This window comes from Phaseolus vulgaris, chromosome 5 (genome assembly GCF_051622355.1).
Source record: "Phaseolus vulgaris cultivar YP4 chromosome 5, ASM5162235v1, whole genome shotgun sequence".
Taxonomy (NCBI): domain Eukaryota; kingdom Viridiplantae; phylum Streptophyta; class Magnoliopsida; order Fabales; family Fabaceae; genus Phaseolus; species Phaseolus vulgaris.
This window is the reverse complement of record NC_143502.1, coordinates 21,914,494-21,931,196: the sequence shown is the minus strand read 5'-3', so window position 1 is coordinate 21,931,196 and position 16,703 is coordinate 21,914,494. Positions and strand designations below refer to the sequence as shown.

At 30.3% G+C, this 16,703-nt stretch overlaps 1 protein-coding gene across 1 annotated transcript; it reads left to right on the top strand.

Annotated features, from left to right (window-relative positions):
* The first annotated feature begins 3,931 nt into the window (after positions 1 to 3,931).
* LOC137835310 (uncharacterized) lies at positions 3,932 to 5,787 on the top strand. Its single transcript, XM_068643759.1, has 2 exons — positions 3,932 to 4,454; positions 4,556 to 5,787. The coding sequence occupies exon 2, from the start codon at positions 4,621 to 4,623 to the stop codon at positions 5,503 to 5,505; it is 885 nt and encodes a 294-aa protein (XP_068499860.1). The 5' UTR covers positions 3,932 to 4,454; positions 4,556 to 4,620; the 3' UTR covers positions 5,506 to 5,787.
* The last annotated feature ends 10,916 nt before the right edge of the window (positions 5,788 to 16,703 follow it).

The following is a 16,703-nucleotide window of genomic DNA, read 5'->3' as shown; positions in this document are numbered from 1 at the left end:
ATAATATTAAATAATATTAATAATATTTAATAATCTTAATAATATTAAATAATATTAATAATATTTAATAATCTTAATAATATTAAATAATATTTAATAATCTTAATAATATTAAATAATATTAATAATATTTAATAATCTTAATAATATTAAATAATATTAATAATATTAATAATCTTAATAATATTAAATAATATTAATAATATTAATAATACTAAAAATACTAATAATATTAATAATATTAATAATACTAAAAATACTAATAATATTAATAATATTAATAATATTAATAATATTTAATAATTTTAATAATATAATAATATTTACTAATAATTAATAATATTAATTAAAAAAACTTAACTTCGAGTTCAAGTTGCTTTAAGTTAGTTCTAACTTTAATAATAATTATGATAACATATATAATATTATCAATAATAATCATAAAATTTGATTTAAAGTAATATTCGTAAATACTATCCGTAAGTAAATTACTATTTTTTTACTCACAAAGGTACTATCCTTAAAGGTTAGTAGTACTTAATTGTAATATCCCTAATAGATAATAATCCATCATAATTGTATATAAATAAATAAACTTTAACAATTTTTTGCAAACCCTCCCTCTCATCTTCCATAAGTTCATTCCGAGAGGAAAATTTCAATGAAAAAAAGAAATAAATCAACATTCTGAAAGAGACACGTCAACATATAAAATATTAGATAGATTTTATAACGATAATCTCAATCTTTACTGCAACAATTATAAATTTTACAAATGCAACTTCTATCAAATACTGAATACAAATTTTTATATATAGAAATTTATAATAACTATTAATCAGTTTTTAATATTTTTTTTTTGTAGTTTTATAGCGTAATATAGAAAAAAAAAATCTCTTATCTTTGTTTTTATTCATGACATTAAAAAAAAATACTTTAAGCGTCATTAGTAAAGCTTTAGTGAGAACCAAAGACACGCGTCTTAATATTTCTATTCTTTTCCATTTACAAGTTATATAAGATGTTATCCGAAAAGTGAAACACACACAATGCTGATGCACCAATTTTTGTGTTTAAGGTGTTTAACGATTGTCTTAGAAAAAACGATAACTTAAATTATATATACGATATGCAAATATTCCAAATATTATATTAAACATAAAGTGATAAAACGAAGTCCGAAAATGTTGAGGTTTTATCATTTTTATTTGCTGGTTCTGAGGTGTGCAAAGTTATGAGCATACTACTTCCTTCACGCAGAGTAATGCGAAAGAAAGGTACCTAATCATGTTAACATGCATGGTTGTCTGAACCACAAGGTTTTTTCCTATTTTAGTTTCAACCATTTCTGCTACTTCTCTCTCTCACCTTATTCAAATTCAGCCATTTATATGTTAACTGTTATATTTATTAATTAAGGTAAAAATATAAATTAATACAAAATTATTTAAACGATAAAAATACGTCTTATTTAAAAATTAAAATGGAATATTGAGAATACTATGCTTCCTTTTTAAAACGATAATATAATAAAAACTAAGTTACTCACAAGAAAACGTGTTTTAATTTAATATATAAGAGTATAATTCAAATATTTATGTTTTGGAAGACTAAATTTTAGTTAAAAGAAACCTTGAGTAATACATTTTTAATTTAATTAAAACACAATGATGGTGTAAATATCTTTTTCATTGTTATTAAATCACAATTTACAATATAATAAATTTGTTGTTTTTATAATAGTCAATTCAGAAATGATGTCTGAGATTATTTCTAACAATACGAAAAGATTAAACTAACAATTAATACATGAAAAATATAAATTCTATTTTTTGTTTGTTTTAAAATGTCTGGACAATGAATAAATTAAACAATTAAAAGTTCAAAATAATTCATCATAAAATGCTACAACATCTCAATTAAAAGTTCAAAATAACTCATCATGAAATGCTACAACATCTTTTTCCAGACAAATGTATAAAATACAGTTTCACCTCTTTTCTAGTTTTTATTAGTAATAATTAAACTAACAATATTTTTTTATTGTCCTTGGTACACTCACCAATACCGAATAGAGTCGATAATTTAAATATAATTTTTTTCTTAATATATTAAAACATTTTTTTAAAAATGATAAATCGTGATAAAGTTAAAAAAATCTATTAATTAACAACAATGTATGATCTATTAATTTTATTTTTACAACAGAAAAAAAATATGTATGGTGAAATTTGGGATTTGGAAATCGTTTTATGATTGGATTTTATTTTTCCTGGTTATGTAATTAAACAACATTGTCCATTGTTGATTTAGAAACTAGATTATTGGCAGTGCACCAAAAATGCACTTTTTGATTGTGTTTACTTACCAAATTTCAAAGACGTGTATGTGGACGGACGTAATTTATCGTGTTTCTTTCTACATGGCTAAATGGCTTATATATCAGAATATTCTCATGAAAAAAGAGAGAATAAGAAAAAGGAGTGATTTGCGAACTGTGAATGAAGGACACTACATGGCATCTTTGTCGCCCTGGATCGTTTGAGTGATAGAAAAATCTATAAAGTGGGTTACGTGTTCACTACTTATTTTGAATTTCAAGCAAATAACAGTATCTCATGAAAGTTCCCCAACTTTACCATCATAAACAGATAAATTTACAATTTCAGTTTAATTCTTTTTACATGAAAAACTATCAAAAATGTCATTTAATGCAACCAAACTATACAAATAAATAAAAAAATTAAAATCACAGTTGTGGTCCTTGAATGTGTGTTTATGACATTTTCAACTATTGACTCCACCTGATTCTTCTCCTATTCATAGTTTCCCACCTAATCTAACCCTAAGTGAGACTCATGTAAAACTTATATTTGCATAACCAAAAAATCATTATGCACTTATATTTAAAGAAAAAGAGCGGAAGATTATTGAAAATTGTTATGTTTAATTTTTTTTTAAATAATTAAAAATATTTAATAAATTTTGTTTGATGTATTGATACTGCCATGAATTAATCTTAGGTATAGTACAACATAAGAGTTTATCAGTGGAGTGGTGGTTAGTTAAGAAATCACTATAGTGGAGTTAAAGCCCCAAAAAACTAGTTATATTATATGAAAGCGTCAATTAAAGCTAACTTGGTAGGATAAAGTAGTTATCATCATAATTTAAATACAAAATAATCTCTAACCCAAATAACATGCTTATTGGTTCTAAAAATCTGAAAATCACATTCGATTGGGAAAGAAATATGCAATGATTATTGTCTTATTATGTTTTGTTATTTTGGACAATTGATTCTGCCTCATTATTATTTTGCTCTGCCTTAGTACATGCATATATAAAATAAAAAGATGGTTAAACAAGAATCATGTAACAAATTAAAACTACCATTGTGAAGGGATCGTGTCATAAAAATGGCAATAATAATGTGACGCAGGAAATATTCACCGTTTAAGTATGATAACAAAAGAAAAGGAATACGTTGTGCAATTTAAATTTGTTATTATAGTTTTATTATTATGAAACCAAAAGACGGGGAAAAAATGGGGGCTATAGCAGCGTTGGCCGAAGTTGTTACCTATTAATTAGGTAAATGTGCAATTGTATGCGTAAGTAAAGGACAAGGGTGGAACCAATTTTTCGCAGAACAATTAACACATTGAAAATTAGTTTTTGCAAGGAAGCAGTAAACCGTCACGTGCTAATAATTTTGATATGAAATTCTCCCTTATAAAGCACAGAGAAAGAATGGTAATGTTGTTTAAATAAGAACCAAAAGTAACAAGGAAGTTACCACGGAGTAAATGTTATGCTTAGAAAGGAAAGGGCTGAGTTTTCCTTTGTTTCTCTAGGCACAAGGTAAAAAGTCCAAATATGATAGTGAAAATTATTGGCATTAATTAGAAGGTCTGAGAGGCTGTGCTGTAAACGAGTGAGCGAAGAAGCGTTACGAGGACCAGTTTGGTTGTTTCTTTCCCTGTTTTCACACTCGAAAACGAAAAAAAGAAAAAAGAGAGTGGGAAGTTGGCAACCACCCAAGCCGGTGAACCGGTAAACTCTTCAAAGTTTCAAAGGGTCTTCATCGCCGTACACACTATATAACTATTTCTTGTCGAATCACAACCAACAAGAAGGTCCCATCCCATTGGCATTCACAATATTTCACTCCCTCTTTCGCCACTCTTGAAATCCGTGCACTGCTAGTCCCAAACCAGACACAGAGATGAGAGAGAGATACTGAACGCACAACAGCGTTGCCGTTTTGAAGGACGCAAAACGACGAAGCAAAGCGCGTTTGGAAGACAACCGTAACTGACAACTGTACTACTGGAATATCATCGACGGTGTGGTCGTGACTGCCACTACCGCTTCGTTATTTTGTTTCATTTCACCGCCAGGAAAATGGATCTGACTTGCTGATTCTCAAAATCTTCAAATTATTCTCACTGGTTAGAGACACATTCAAACGATTCACACACTTTTTGTTTCACTGCGAAAGTGAAAACCAAAAGCACGATTTTCTCACAAGCCTTGCTCTGAATTATTGCAGATTTTATTCAGCAATTTGCTGAAGCAGTGAGCCAAAGCGCCAGGTCAAGGTTCTAGAAGAACCGAATGGGAAAATCGACGAGCGGTAACAGAGACTGGACGCAGATGTACGCGATCTACGGAATGGAGCAGCGCCAAACCCTGATTTTCCTCCTCTGCCAGGCGATGCTCTTCTCCGTGTTGTCTGTTTTGTATCTTCTTTATTTTGATCTCGTTTGCAACTTTTTCGAGCGAATCTTTTCCGGCGCCGGCGGAACGGCACGATTTGCCGCAGGAATCACCGGCTCCGTCACGGCGCTCTCCGCGCTGTGTCTCTTCTTTGCGGCGGCGAACTTTTTCTACTCCTCCGTGCCGCTGCACTTCGACATGGCGCAGCGCATCGTCTCCGCCGTGCACGACTGGTCCTCCGTGAAGCTCGCGCTGGACCTCGGCTGCTGCGGCCGGGGCATCCTACTGAACGCGGTGGCGACGCAGATGAAGAAGGAAGGGAGTTCCGGCCGCGTCGTCGGCCTAGACCGGTCGAAGCGTACCACGATGTCGACGCTCCGCGCGGCGAAGATGGAAGGAGTCGGCGAGTACGTGACGTGCCGCGAGGGCGACGCGCGGCGACTGCCGTTTCCGGATAACTACTTCGACGTGGTGGTGTCCGGCGTGTTCGTGCACACTGTCGGGAGGGAGTACGGCGCGCGCACGGCGGAGGCCGCGGCTGAGAGGATGCGCGCGGTGGCGGAGTTGGTGAGAGTAATGAAGCCTGGTGGAGTGGGAGTGGTGTGGGACCTATTGCACGTGCCGGAGTACGTGCTTAGGTTGCAGGAGTTGAAGATGGAAGATGTGAGAGTCTCCGAGCGTGTCACTGCCTTCATGGTGAGCAGCCACATCGTATCATTCCGGAAGCCCAGTCAGCACGTGCATGGCCCCGCCGAGGTTCGCTTGGATTGGAGATTATGTTGACGGTGGAATTTTTCACACTGAATAGAAAAATATTAAATATATATCATACTGAGAAATGTTTTCTTAAAATGCCTTTTCTATTTTTAAGAAAGGAAAGATATGAGTGAATATCTTAAGGTTAAGTTATGGCTGGGGAGGCGAAGTCGAACCAGATGTTTAACCAAAAAAATATGTAAACAAAAAGATGGATAGCATAATAATTTGATGACAGATCTGGAACCCAATTTTTGTATATCTTGATGGTTATATAGATAGCGCTCAAATTTTAGCTCTTCTGATGCATATTGTTCTTATTTGTTTTTTTAATTTTCGTAAAATTGATTTTACGTGACTGATAAATTGATCTTTTAGGTTATGTGGGTTAGATTTTGGAAAAGCTTGTCTCATGTCTTCGAATGCGTTTTTTGTGATTTTACTACGGCTGCAAATTGTTCAAACGAGTTTAATCATGACTTGAGGAAAAGCCGGTGATTGTGGGTTGAATAGATGAATAGTGAGGAGGAGGACAAGGATAACTTTAGAATTTTATTTTTTTAGCCTGAAGAAGTCGTTGTCTTTATTTAATTTTTGGGGTTTTGGTTTTCTTCTCTCCAGTGAGGTTGGATTCTATTAGAAAAGGTTGAAAGCTAATTGACGATGGGAAAAGGAAAGTAGTGATATTTCTTTCTACAGTTCAACTTGATGGAGGTTGTGGGTTGAAATGATGGCGAGGATTGGTGACCCCGTTGGGGAGTCACAATCAGAGATTTTGGATGGTGAAGCTTTAACAACGTGGTGGAGCGAGTTTGTTGGAAGTTTACATCTCATGCTTAGGAGTGTTAGCTAGTGATAGAGAGAGCTGAAATGGTTTGCCAAATAGTTAATCTAGCCTTGTTCAGATTTGGTCGTTGTTAGTAATTTTACTTTGTTTTGTTCTACCAATTCGGGCGTCATCCTTCAAAATTACTGGTGGTATAGTATTCACAACTAATTATGCTCAATTAATTGAGCTATGACTTGCATTGTCTTTGTAGGGTTGTTGCTTCACTGTCACTGGCTCCTTGCTAGAAAACACTTGATGGACAAGAAGTGCTTAAGTGGATTTACAGCAGACATTTACTTCTTTTATCCTCCCCTTGTTTGTTTGTTTGTTTTTTTTTTTTTTTTTGTGGTTTTGTTTCCTCCAATGAATGAATGAGAGAGGTGTAGTATGTTTTATAAGACGGGGGGAATAGGAAGGGCATTGTGGAAAATCTAACTCGCATTTACAATTCATGTCCCGCATAACCAATTAAATTTATTAGGGGGAAGTGTCCTTGTCACTGATTTGTATTGCTTACTCTCAAATCAAAACCAGTAAGTGAAAATTATATGGTTATGTTTTTTCCTGATGGATAATACCTTAGATTATCTAAAATAGTAGCCTCTCACAGGACCACATGGTGCATGTGCTCCTCTAGTCTGACACCAGACGAGTCTGGGGCCATACGGCCTATCCCATAACCAAATGACCACTAGGGACTTGACATCAATGAGGCCATCATTTCCTTTCTTAGGTTCAATCTAGATATCTCATTTTAATGGAAGATCACAATTTCTGAATTATCCATAGCAGATACTCTGTCTGTATCCTTTCCATTGTAATTAAAAGTAGCGATAAGGATTCAGAAATCCCTGCATCTTGCTTCCGTAATACTCCTAAGTTGGGATCTTTACTGATATGAAAATCGGAAGGATAAATACCTTCATAATGTCTCACTTTTAGACGAAGTCAGAGCCCAACTACACAAGGCTTTGTCGTTTACTTCTAAAACTTTAAAATCAGAAAATTCTTCGCTAATTTGATAGCAAAACTTAGCGTACAGATCGTTTCCCGGAACCATTATCCTCTTATGATTCGAAAATTGAAATCCAATAAAAATTGTCGTGATGATATTTGATCTATATCCTATAAGTAGATGCAAAAGTGGCATGCGATGTGAATAAGGGCAAATGCTTGTTTCTACTTAAAAGCAAACATGATAACATGATGAACATAGAAGGTAAGCACCGGCATTGATTAAGGCTAATCGAAGATCATAATCTTGCATTCCAGTGATATATATATTTAATTTTCTTTTGGGGACCAGAGACACGCCTCACAACTAACCTATCTAATGTAACTTGTAAGTCTATAGCGTGGAGAGAAAAACTCTCATCCAAACTTTAATGCAAGGTCCACAAATGTCATAGGCCCGATGAATTCCGCTGAGAGCTGAGATCATTTTTTTATACTTTTTTGAAAGTGAGATCAATGGTTGATTTTTTTATGAAAAAAAAAAGTTCAAACCAAGAAGCTTCTTATACATTTTCGTATACATATACCGTACACGGTTTACCAACCTTGCCCCTTTTTGAAACAGTCCTGGTGAGCTACAAGAGGAAGTTGCAAGCAATCTATTTGGAAACGATGAAAAGAGCAAAACAGTTGTACACGTACAACTATTAACCAGGAATCAATTCATTCTCTTTTATAACATGTATTTTATTATCTCACATATTCTCTATCTACATCAACGTAACAAAGACAACTACACAAGATTTCGTGCTTTTTCTTCCTTTAATTCTGATGCACTTTGGCCACTTTGTGCCCTGGGCACAGTGGTGATGGACTACATGTTAACACATTTTGAGTCCAAATCTTTTACTAAAGAAAGATGAAAAGTAAAAAGATATTGGATAAATTTGGCAATTTGAGATCAGAAAGACGGCAAAGATGAGACTTGAACAAGTTATATTTAGCAAACAGGAGCTTGCAGTGTGCGATGTGATGAATGCGAAACAGAACCAAAAGATCCCATGTGGATATTTACTCGTGCTTATATTTTGAGGGAAATTTTTTTTTAAAAAAAAAGAGCACCAAATTAATGGATCCATGTGTCACTGCTTCCAATCATATGTCTCCTATCTCTCTTACAGCATGTGGAGAAAAATTAAATAGCCATGTTAAGCTGTTATTTGAAAATTAGTTTATTTATTTGGGATTCAGCTCATTCTTTAAAGTTTGGTGGTTCATTTCATCTCTCAATTGCACCCTCACCAATTTGTTTGAATGATTGTTGTGCTTAATCAACAATGCAACATCTGACCGAGAGACAGTGCCAATTTTTGTTCCTCATATTTGTTAACAAAATTTTTCAGAAAAATGTAATCAAATTTATTGTGTACTTCCATAATTAGATGAAAACTTTTTGGGCTTGTAAGGGAATTAAAGTAGGTTTTTTCTTCCTGCACCTCCATTATTATTAACTGCACTGAAAGATAATTTTGTAATTTTGCAAAAGCAATTTCAGGTTTGTAGCTATCTTTGCTATGTTCAGGCATGAAATTTAGTTATTTTTCATATCATATAACCACAAAGTAGGGTATGAAATCAATGATTTATATGAAGAATAATAGAGACTATGGTATGAAATCAATGATGTATATAAAGAAAAATTTTTTTTACTAAACTCTTCAGTCTAATAAAGTATGATAAAGAATGTATCACAAATCAATCATTCGATGGGTTCTCTAACTTAAAACAAATGATACTATGTGGTAATGTAATTTTATATAATAATGTATTTGATTACATTTTCCAAAATGATTTGCAAAAATGTTGATTATTAAGTATAAATAACAAAATATTTTAAGAGTCTTCATTTTTAAATATTTTCTTTTGTTAAATTTTACTTCATTTGGTGTGAAGTGTACTTTTTATTGGAAGACATAGTGTGGTTAGAAGAGGTGTAAAAAGAAAAGTTTCTTTCGAAGTATGTGGACTTCTTGAGGATAATCTCCAACTAAATTGTCAATGATGAAAAGGAAAGCTACCTTGGTTATTGATATGTATTTAGAAGTTTTTAACATTCAATAAAGTTAAATAACAAAAAATATAGTTCCTTATTAAATAATACTTTGATGACTCGTTTTCAATTCTAAATTTTGTATTCGAAATATTGAGCTATGGAGTATTCAGGGTTTAATGTAGAACTATGATATTCGATTTTAGAATTTGTAACAATTGAGATATGCTCCAAAGTTGAATATATCAAATGTAGGTATATATAAAATGCAAACTTTTAACCCATGGATAAAAAAAATACTTCTTGTAATTTTTTGTATTAATATAATTCGTAAGGATCGAGAAAAATAGTCTTAGAGTAGAAGTGGTACAATTAAAATGACACTTGAATATTTTATTATTAAAGTTAAAAGAGCATATAAATAGAATTTCAATTATTAAGGTTTAATTTTAAAAGAATCATCATTTCTCTAAAAGCTCATTTTTCCTCCTCTATCTTCTCTCTAAGATTCAGATCTCCTTGCTCATTAATTTGATGATCGGAGTTCGCCATCAGAGTCCTAGCACTGAATACCACAAGACTGGCCGATCAGAATATCTGATAGAGTAAGTTTATTTTTTTTGCTCTTCTCCTTGTGTCAAATTTCGAACTTGTTAGGTTTGTCTTTATCTAGGCTTTGCATGTGACCCTTATAGCTTATGGGTTAATCTCTGTTAGCGCAGGGTCCTAGTGATATAGTTAGACTTTTTATCAGGAATCTGTGGTGTAGGTTACGTTACCTTTAAGCTTTTGGTAGATTTGGAGCTCATGGTAAGTATCTACTTAAGTTTAGGTAAGGGAAACTAGTTTTAATTTTCAATAGAACCCTAGGCTAAAAGATTTGGATGTGGGGGTGACATGGTCACTAGTTCTAAATTTTGTTTCCTAGAATGATTGTTTATGAGTAATACATAATATTGTTTGAAATAAAATGTGAATATGTTGATTTTGATATGGATGAACTATGGTAGATGCTTATGTTTGAATTTGAAAAATTGGTTGATTTGTATAGTTGATATAGTGTAAGTTACTTTTGAACTGAAATGAGTTATTGAAATTGTTTTGTTTGACTATGAATGATGAATTTAGGCATGATTATGCAGATTTCTTTGTATATCTTGCTTAGGTGAGCTAATTGTCGCTCAAGCGAGAATAAAATGAAAAGATGGGGTGCTCTTAGGTCCATTTTCATCGAAGCAAGAAGAAATCTCGCTCAAGCAAAAATGGGATAAATTTTGGGGTTGCTCTTGGGTTCAATCTCGCTCAAGCAAGAGAATTTTCACTTGGGCGAGACCCATTCTCACTCAAGCGAGCAAATTTTCGCTCAAGCTAGACTCTTTGTAAAAAACAAAATACTTAAAATTTTTATTTTTGCTTTTGAAAGCCTAGTTTATTATTGATTATTGTTTTTAAGTGAAAATTCTAAATTTTATTTAAAAATATGATTAAAGAAACTTAGTTATTTGTTTAAGTGAATTTTAAGATATATTTGGATTGTTAGAAATTTTAAAATATGATGTGATTGAATGGTGTATTGATGTGTTACATGAGGAATGAAATGATGTGAAAGTGTGATAGTATTTTCAGGAAAGGAAATGTCGTGTTGAGATGGTTATTAGGGTGTATTGATTTGTGAGTGTCTTGTGAATGAACAATCCTGACTCTACTGATATAATGGAATCACATAGATAAAGTTATTCAGTTGGTGAGAGTCGAAGGAGATTTGGCTGAGTTTGAGGTTTGAAAGAACTGATTAGAGTATATCAAATGGATTTACCCTGTCATATGAGATGATGAGATATTTAGATGATTATGTGCATGGCTGTGTGAATTTCATAATGAGTAGTATGACATGTGCAGATCTCTGGATGTTAATTTTAATACATGAGTCTTCCGGAAGTAAAGTCAAGTGTCTATGTGTTGTGAGTTGATAGAAGTTTGACATGAGAAAGATGACTTGTGAATTTTGATAGACACTTGATGATTATGTGGAAATACATGAGAATTGATGGCTTTATGTGGATATTTAAAGTTATATTTATATTAGAAGTTTTAAAAATAGCTAGTTTACCCTTTGCTTTATTTTGTGGTTGTTTTCTTTAATCTGTAATAATCGTGTATTTATGCGGGAGCGGGTGATGTTACATGTGATAAAGCTCCTCAGTGACAAACTGGATGATGAAAATGTTTACTTTCTTTTGAATATTTGTTTTAATTTTATGTAAATATTTGAAGTTGTATGAAGAGGAATGTGTTTTGAAACACTATATGAAAGAGTTGTAAACATATTTGTATTATATTTATATATTTGTTTTGATATTTCATAAAGATTATGATTATTAGTTATGGGGAAAATACAGGGATGTTACATAACCTCTTAATAATTATAAAAAGATAGTATAAAAGAATAGTTTATTGTTTTTTTAATAAAAAATTAATTTATATACCTACAGATGCAAAAGTACATATGAGACTTTACATAATTACCTTATTTGAGGTTAATTACCCATTAATTGCAAACATTGAAATAAATACATGTTAACTAGAGAAGGATACACAAGCAAAATAAGAGAGAAACTCTTTAATTAAAGAAAACTTTATCAACCATAACTTTACATAATAATAAACCTTGAAGTAAATCCTCCTACATTGGGTTTGCCTCTAATCATGTACCTCCATATTCTTCTTAAAATACACATATATTGTCAACTTTGAATCCCAACCTATATTACCATACCACATATTATTTTCCTTGTTTTTGTTTTCCAAGCTAAAGTTGTATTGTTATAGATTCTCTACGGTGTTGTTTTGAAGGCAGGTTAAAAGGTTAATCCATGCATAAGTTCATCCATATCTCATATTTTTTGGCAAGTGAATAGCACATATAAAATATCTTATTATTGTCCATAATGAAATGAGTAATTTAGTTCAACTTTTTAGCAAGAAGTTGTCTTTAAGTAACATCTAAATGTACACTTTTGAAAATATCATCATATCTCGTATAAAAGTCATTATTAGGTTCCATATTCTAAACTATACAAAATTCTATATATTGATCTCAAGCTATATCTTCCATTGTTTTTCACCTTGTAGTACCGTTAATCCATTTCTACCTTATGAATAAAGTATATGTCACTTTGTCCTTCTTAATAACCTCATTTTTTGTTCAAAGTTGTGGTACAGTCTTGGATTTTTAGTTATAGATCTTTCCTCCCATAATCAAATTGTATTTGCATCCTCTACTTTTTCATTCAATACCTCTTTACATGATAAAATGATATTCGATTATCGATTATTTAGATTCATTTTTTTTTTAATCATTTTGTTTCATAACAACCTACTAGAATACATGATGTTATTGACATTAAGGATTTTTCATTTTTTTTAATCATTTTGTTTCTGAACAACCCTACTAGGATACATGATGTTATTGTAATTAAGAATTTTGAGTTTTTTTTCCTCTTAATAAACCAAACAAAATTGTTCTGAAAATGCTTTTTCTCAACATATCATATAGAAATTAAAATAGATCTCTAACATCATGTGTTAACAAAAAAAAGTTATAAGGATTTAAATTGTTACTTAACAAGAAAAACAATATATAACAAAAATTAACTACTTTGTTCAACTTCAAGTATGTTGTTTATTTTTAATCCTTTTTACTTTTAATTTTTTGTTGTTGTTGAAATGATTAATGCAAAAATGAGAGATTCAAGTAGTAAAAAATAATTTTAGTAATTTATTATTTGAGTGATTCAATAAGTAATAAAGATTGGCAAATAAGACATCAAGGACAATGTTGGAGAGATAAAGAAGTTTCAAATGTGATCAAACGAAACAAATGTCACATCCCAAATGTTCAAACACCTCTACTAAATAGAATAGTTTCTGTTATTTACTATAGTTACTATTAATATAATAATAATAATAACAAAAAATATTAAAGATATATTACAGTTCGATTCCATTTGAGTCGATTTTGAAAATCCAAACTGTAAAACAAATCAAACTACTAAATTTTTAGAAGAAAAAAAATCTAAAAAAATCTAAAAGTTTTTTATTTTTTATTTTTTATTTTTTTTCAGTTTTTTATTGGTTCAAACAACCCTACTAACAAGTCATATAGAATATATGATGTTATTGTCACTAAGGATTTTGAGTTTTTTTTTTCTCTTAATAGACCACATAATTGTTTTGAAAATATTTTTCTCTTTTGTATTATATTAATCTAGAAATAAAATAGTTCTCCAATTTCATGCTTTTAAAAAAAGTATAAGGATTTAAGCTGGGTGTACTATATAACAAAAACTATATGTTTTATTCCACTTCAATTATGTTATTTATTTTTTCTTATTTTAAAAAATAACAATTTCAAAATAATTGATTAATTCAAAATGAGAAATGAAAGTAATAAAAAGTAATTTTAGTAGTTTATTATTTAAGTAATTCAATGTAACTTTGCTGTAAAGATGCATGTCTTAATTTTTTTCTATCTTTTTCATATTCTCTCTTTCTTCTTTTTAATTTTTTTTCTTTCATACCTCATATATTACCAAACTTGATCACACTTTACAATAGTACAATAGTTGGAAAGTAGAGATAATTTTTATTCTATCAGATTTTCAAACCGAATAAGTTATTATTTACTTTAAAGATTTATTATTTTATGTTTTTTTTTTATGATTTTGTCATTCAAGTTAGTTGATACAAGTGAGTCCTAACCTTAATTAACCTTATTCTTTATGTTGAAAATTTTTAATTGGCAGACCAAAATTTGATATTTTTTTAGACAATTATTTTATGCATCCGATAAAATTAGAATCTGCATCCAATTTACATGTGAATGACAAAAATATCTTTAAATAAAATAGGATGCAAATCACAAATATTTCTAAAAATCCCTTTTTTGAACACGTTTCTGAATTTAGATTTTCGGAACACTTTTCTGAATTTCACTAATCATTTTCTGAAATATATTTTTAGATTTTGTTCTCTGAACTTTGTTTTGTGTAGAGAACATAGAGATTTTAATTTCTAAATTTTATTATAGATTTTTATTTTTAGAACACAATAATGTATTATGAATTTATTCTTTGTATTTTTTGAATTCTAGATTTTTAAATCGAAAATGAAAGGTAAATTTGGAAATTTTGAAAGGAGATCAAGTGCATGTGACACTTGTAAGGTGCAGGAAAATTTGCCTTCTTTTTTTTAAACCATTTGTGTTGCAGTTCACGTGAGGTGTTTGCCAAAGTTTTTCTTTGTTAGTTTGTTATTTAGTTAAAATTCGAGAAACTCAGAATTGTCCTGTTTGATGTGATGTTACCACATGTAAAAAAGTTGTAATTTAATCTGCAAAACTTTCATTTGTGAATATTATTGGTTATTGTTAAGTGAGATGAGGACTTGGTAGAGTGAGAATGTTGTAGGAGAAGGAAGTGAAAAAGGGCATCAAGATCCGTGTTACAAAAAATTGTCTTGTTAGTGATCAATGGGAAGCTTGTTAACAAGCGAAAAGTTTAAACTGAATTAACATACTTTCAATGCAACTTGCTTTTACATAGTTATGGAATAAACTTTTTATGCCCAACACAAATCATGGATATGACCAGCACAAATTATAAAGCATAAAGATATAAGGGCATATATGTACAACAAGGAATCAATCAAACTTTTAAAGGGACAATCAATACATAAATTTGTTGAAAGAAAATTAAAGATTAGTTTCTATTTCCCATTAGTGATCAATTTTGAGACTGAAATATCTTAAAACGTGAGAAAGTGAGGGTAAATTTACTAGAAGGTATGAATAGGGTTGTTTGGATAAAGTTTAGGCTTAATAATACCTTTGATTTATACATTTTTTAAAATTCGTAATTTTGGTCCGTGACTTTCTTCTTTAATGCAATTTTGGTTCTTACATTTTGCAAAATTTGTAACTTTGATCTCTCATGATAATTTTAATTTCTTAGTTTTTAATTATCTAATTTCATTTTTCAGTTTTTACTATGACTTTCTCTTGTTCAAAACGTGGTAACCCTTAAAAATAAAATAAGAAGAAACTCGCTTATATTAAGTTCATCTATTAAACGTTTAGAAAGATAATTCGTAATTTACTAAAAAGAAAGAAAAAGCTAATTTGATAAGCGTAAAAAAATAATTCTTTCATCTGCATAATTAAACGTTCTAAAAATAAAACTAAATGAAATTATGGAGAATTAAAAAAGAATAAAACTGAGAAAATTAGATTAAGAAACAAAACTACAGATTTAGTAAAATAATTAAGATTAAAATTTGGGAAAAAAATATCTAGGGGCCAAAACTGTGAATTCCCTAAAAAGACCAAAATTACAAGTAAACCTGAAAATTTTGTAGACCTATTTTTCTTTATTTCAAATTAAGTTTCAATACGAAATTAAGGTTAAACTTCCTTTTATGATTATCTAACTGAAAACCAAACAGTCTTTTTACTTTTATTGATGTTGGGATTCTTGAACTGAACATCAAACACAGTCGTAGTAATTAGATTTAGTGTTTGAATCTTCAAATATTTCAGAGAAAAATGTATGAGCCCTTCCAAATCAAATTTTAGTCTAATAATGTGCGTAGAGATTTGAAAAAAAAAACTGATACAATTTGTTTGATGAATAGAAAACGAATGAACTAAGAACGTATTCTCTATGATATTGGTAAACGCGACAGACTTGAAGTGAAGGTGAGCAAGAATAAACAATCCTAACATTTTAATCATGTAAAAAGATTTAAATAAAACATTATTCTATTTATTGCAATGCATTTGATTATTTATAGTAAATAATTTAGTTTGGCGATTGTGATCAATATCAATAATTAAAAATACGAAGGTTGTTAGTTTCCAAAGAAAGAATTGCATAAATGTGCAATTAAAGATTAATATTTGATATAATATCAAACTTCGAAAAACATTTTAAAAAGAAATGAAAATCAAATTAAATTTAAACGGTATCGCATATTTGATTATGAAATAAACACAAATAATTGTTTCAATATGTTCAAAACAACCGGACATTATACATTTGTTCATGATTTAAGTGTTATTTAGTATCATATAAAAACGGTATAATTAGGCAACGGAAAGAAATATCAGATAATTAAAATGCGCAAGACTTTCTATTTTAAAAATAGAATAACTGAATTACATGCATAGTTACAAAGTCTTACTATACAAAAAAAAAAGTGAGACTCTTACAATTACACTTCTAAAACCTCACATATACTATACAAGTAATATTGATGTTAAATCAGTGAAATGATATTGAAAAGCACACAACCAATCATGAAGCAATCGTGCAAGCATAGTCTGTTCAATTAGCT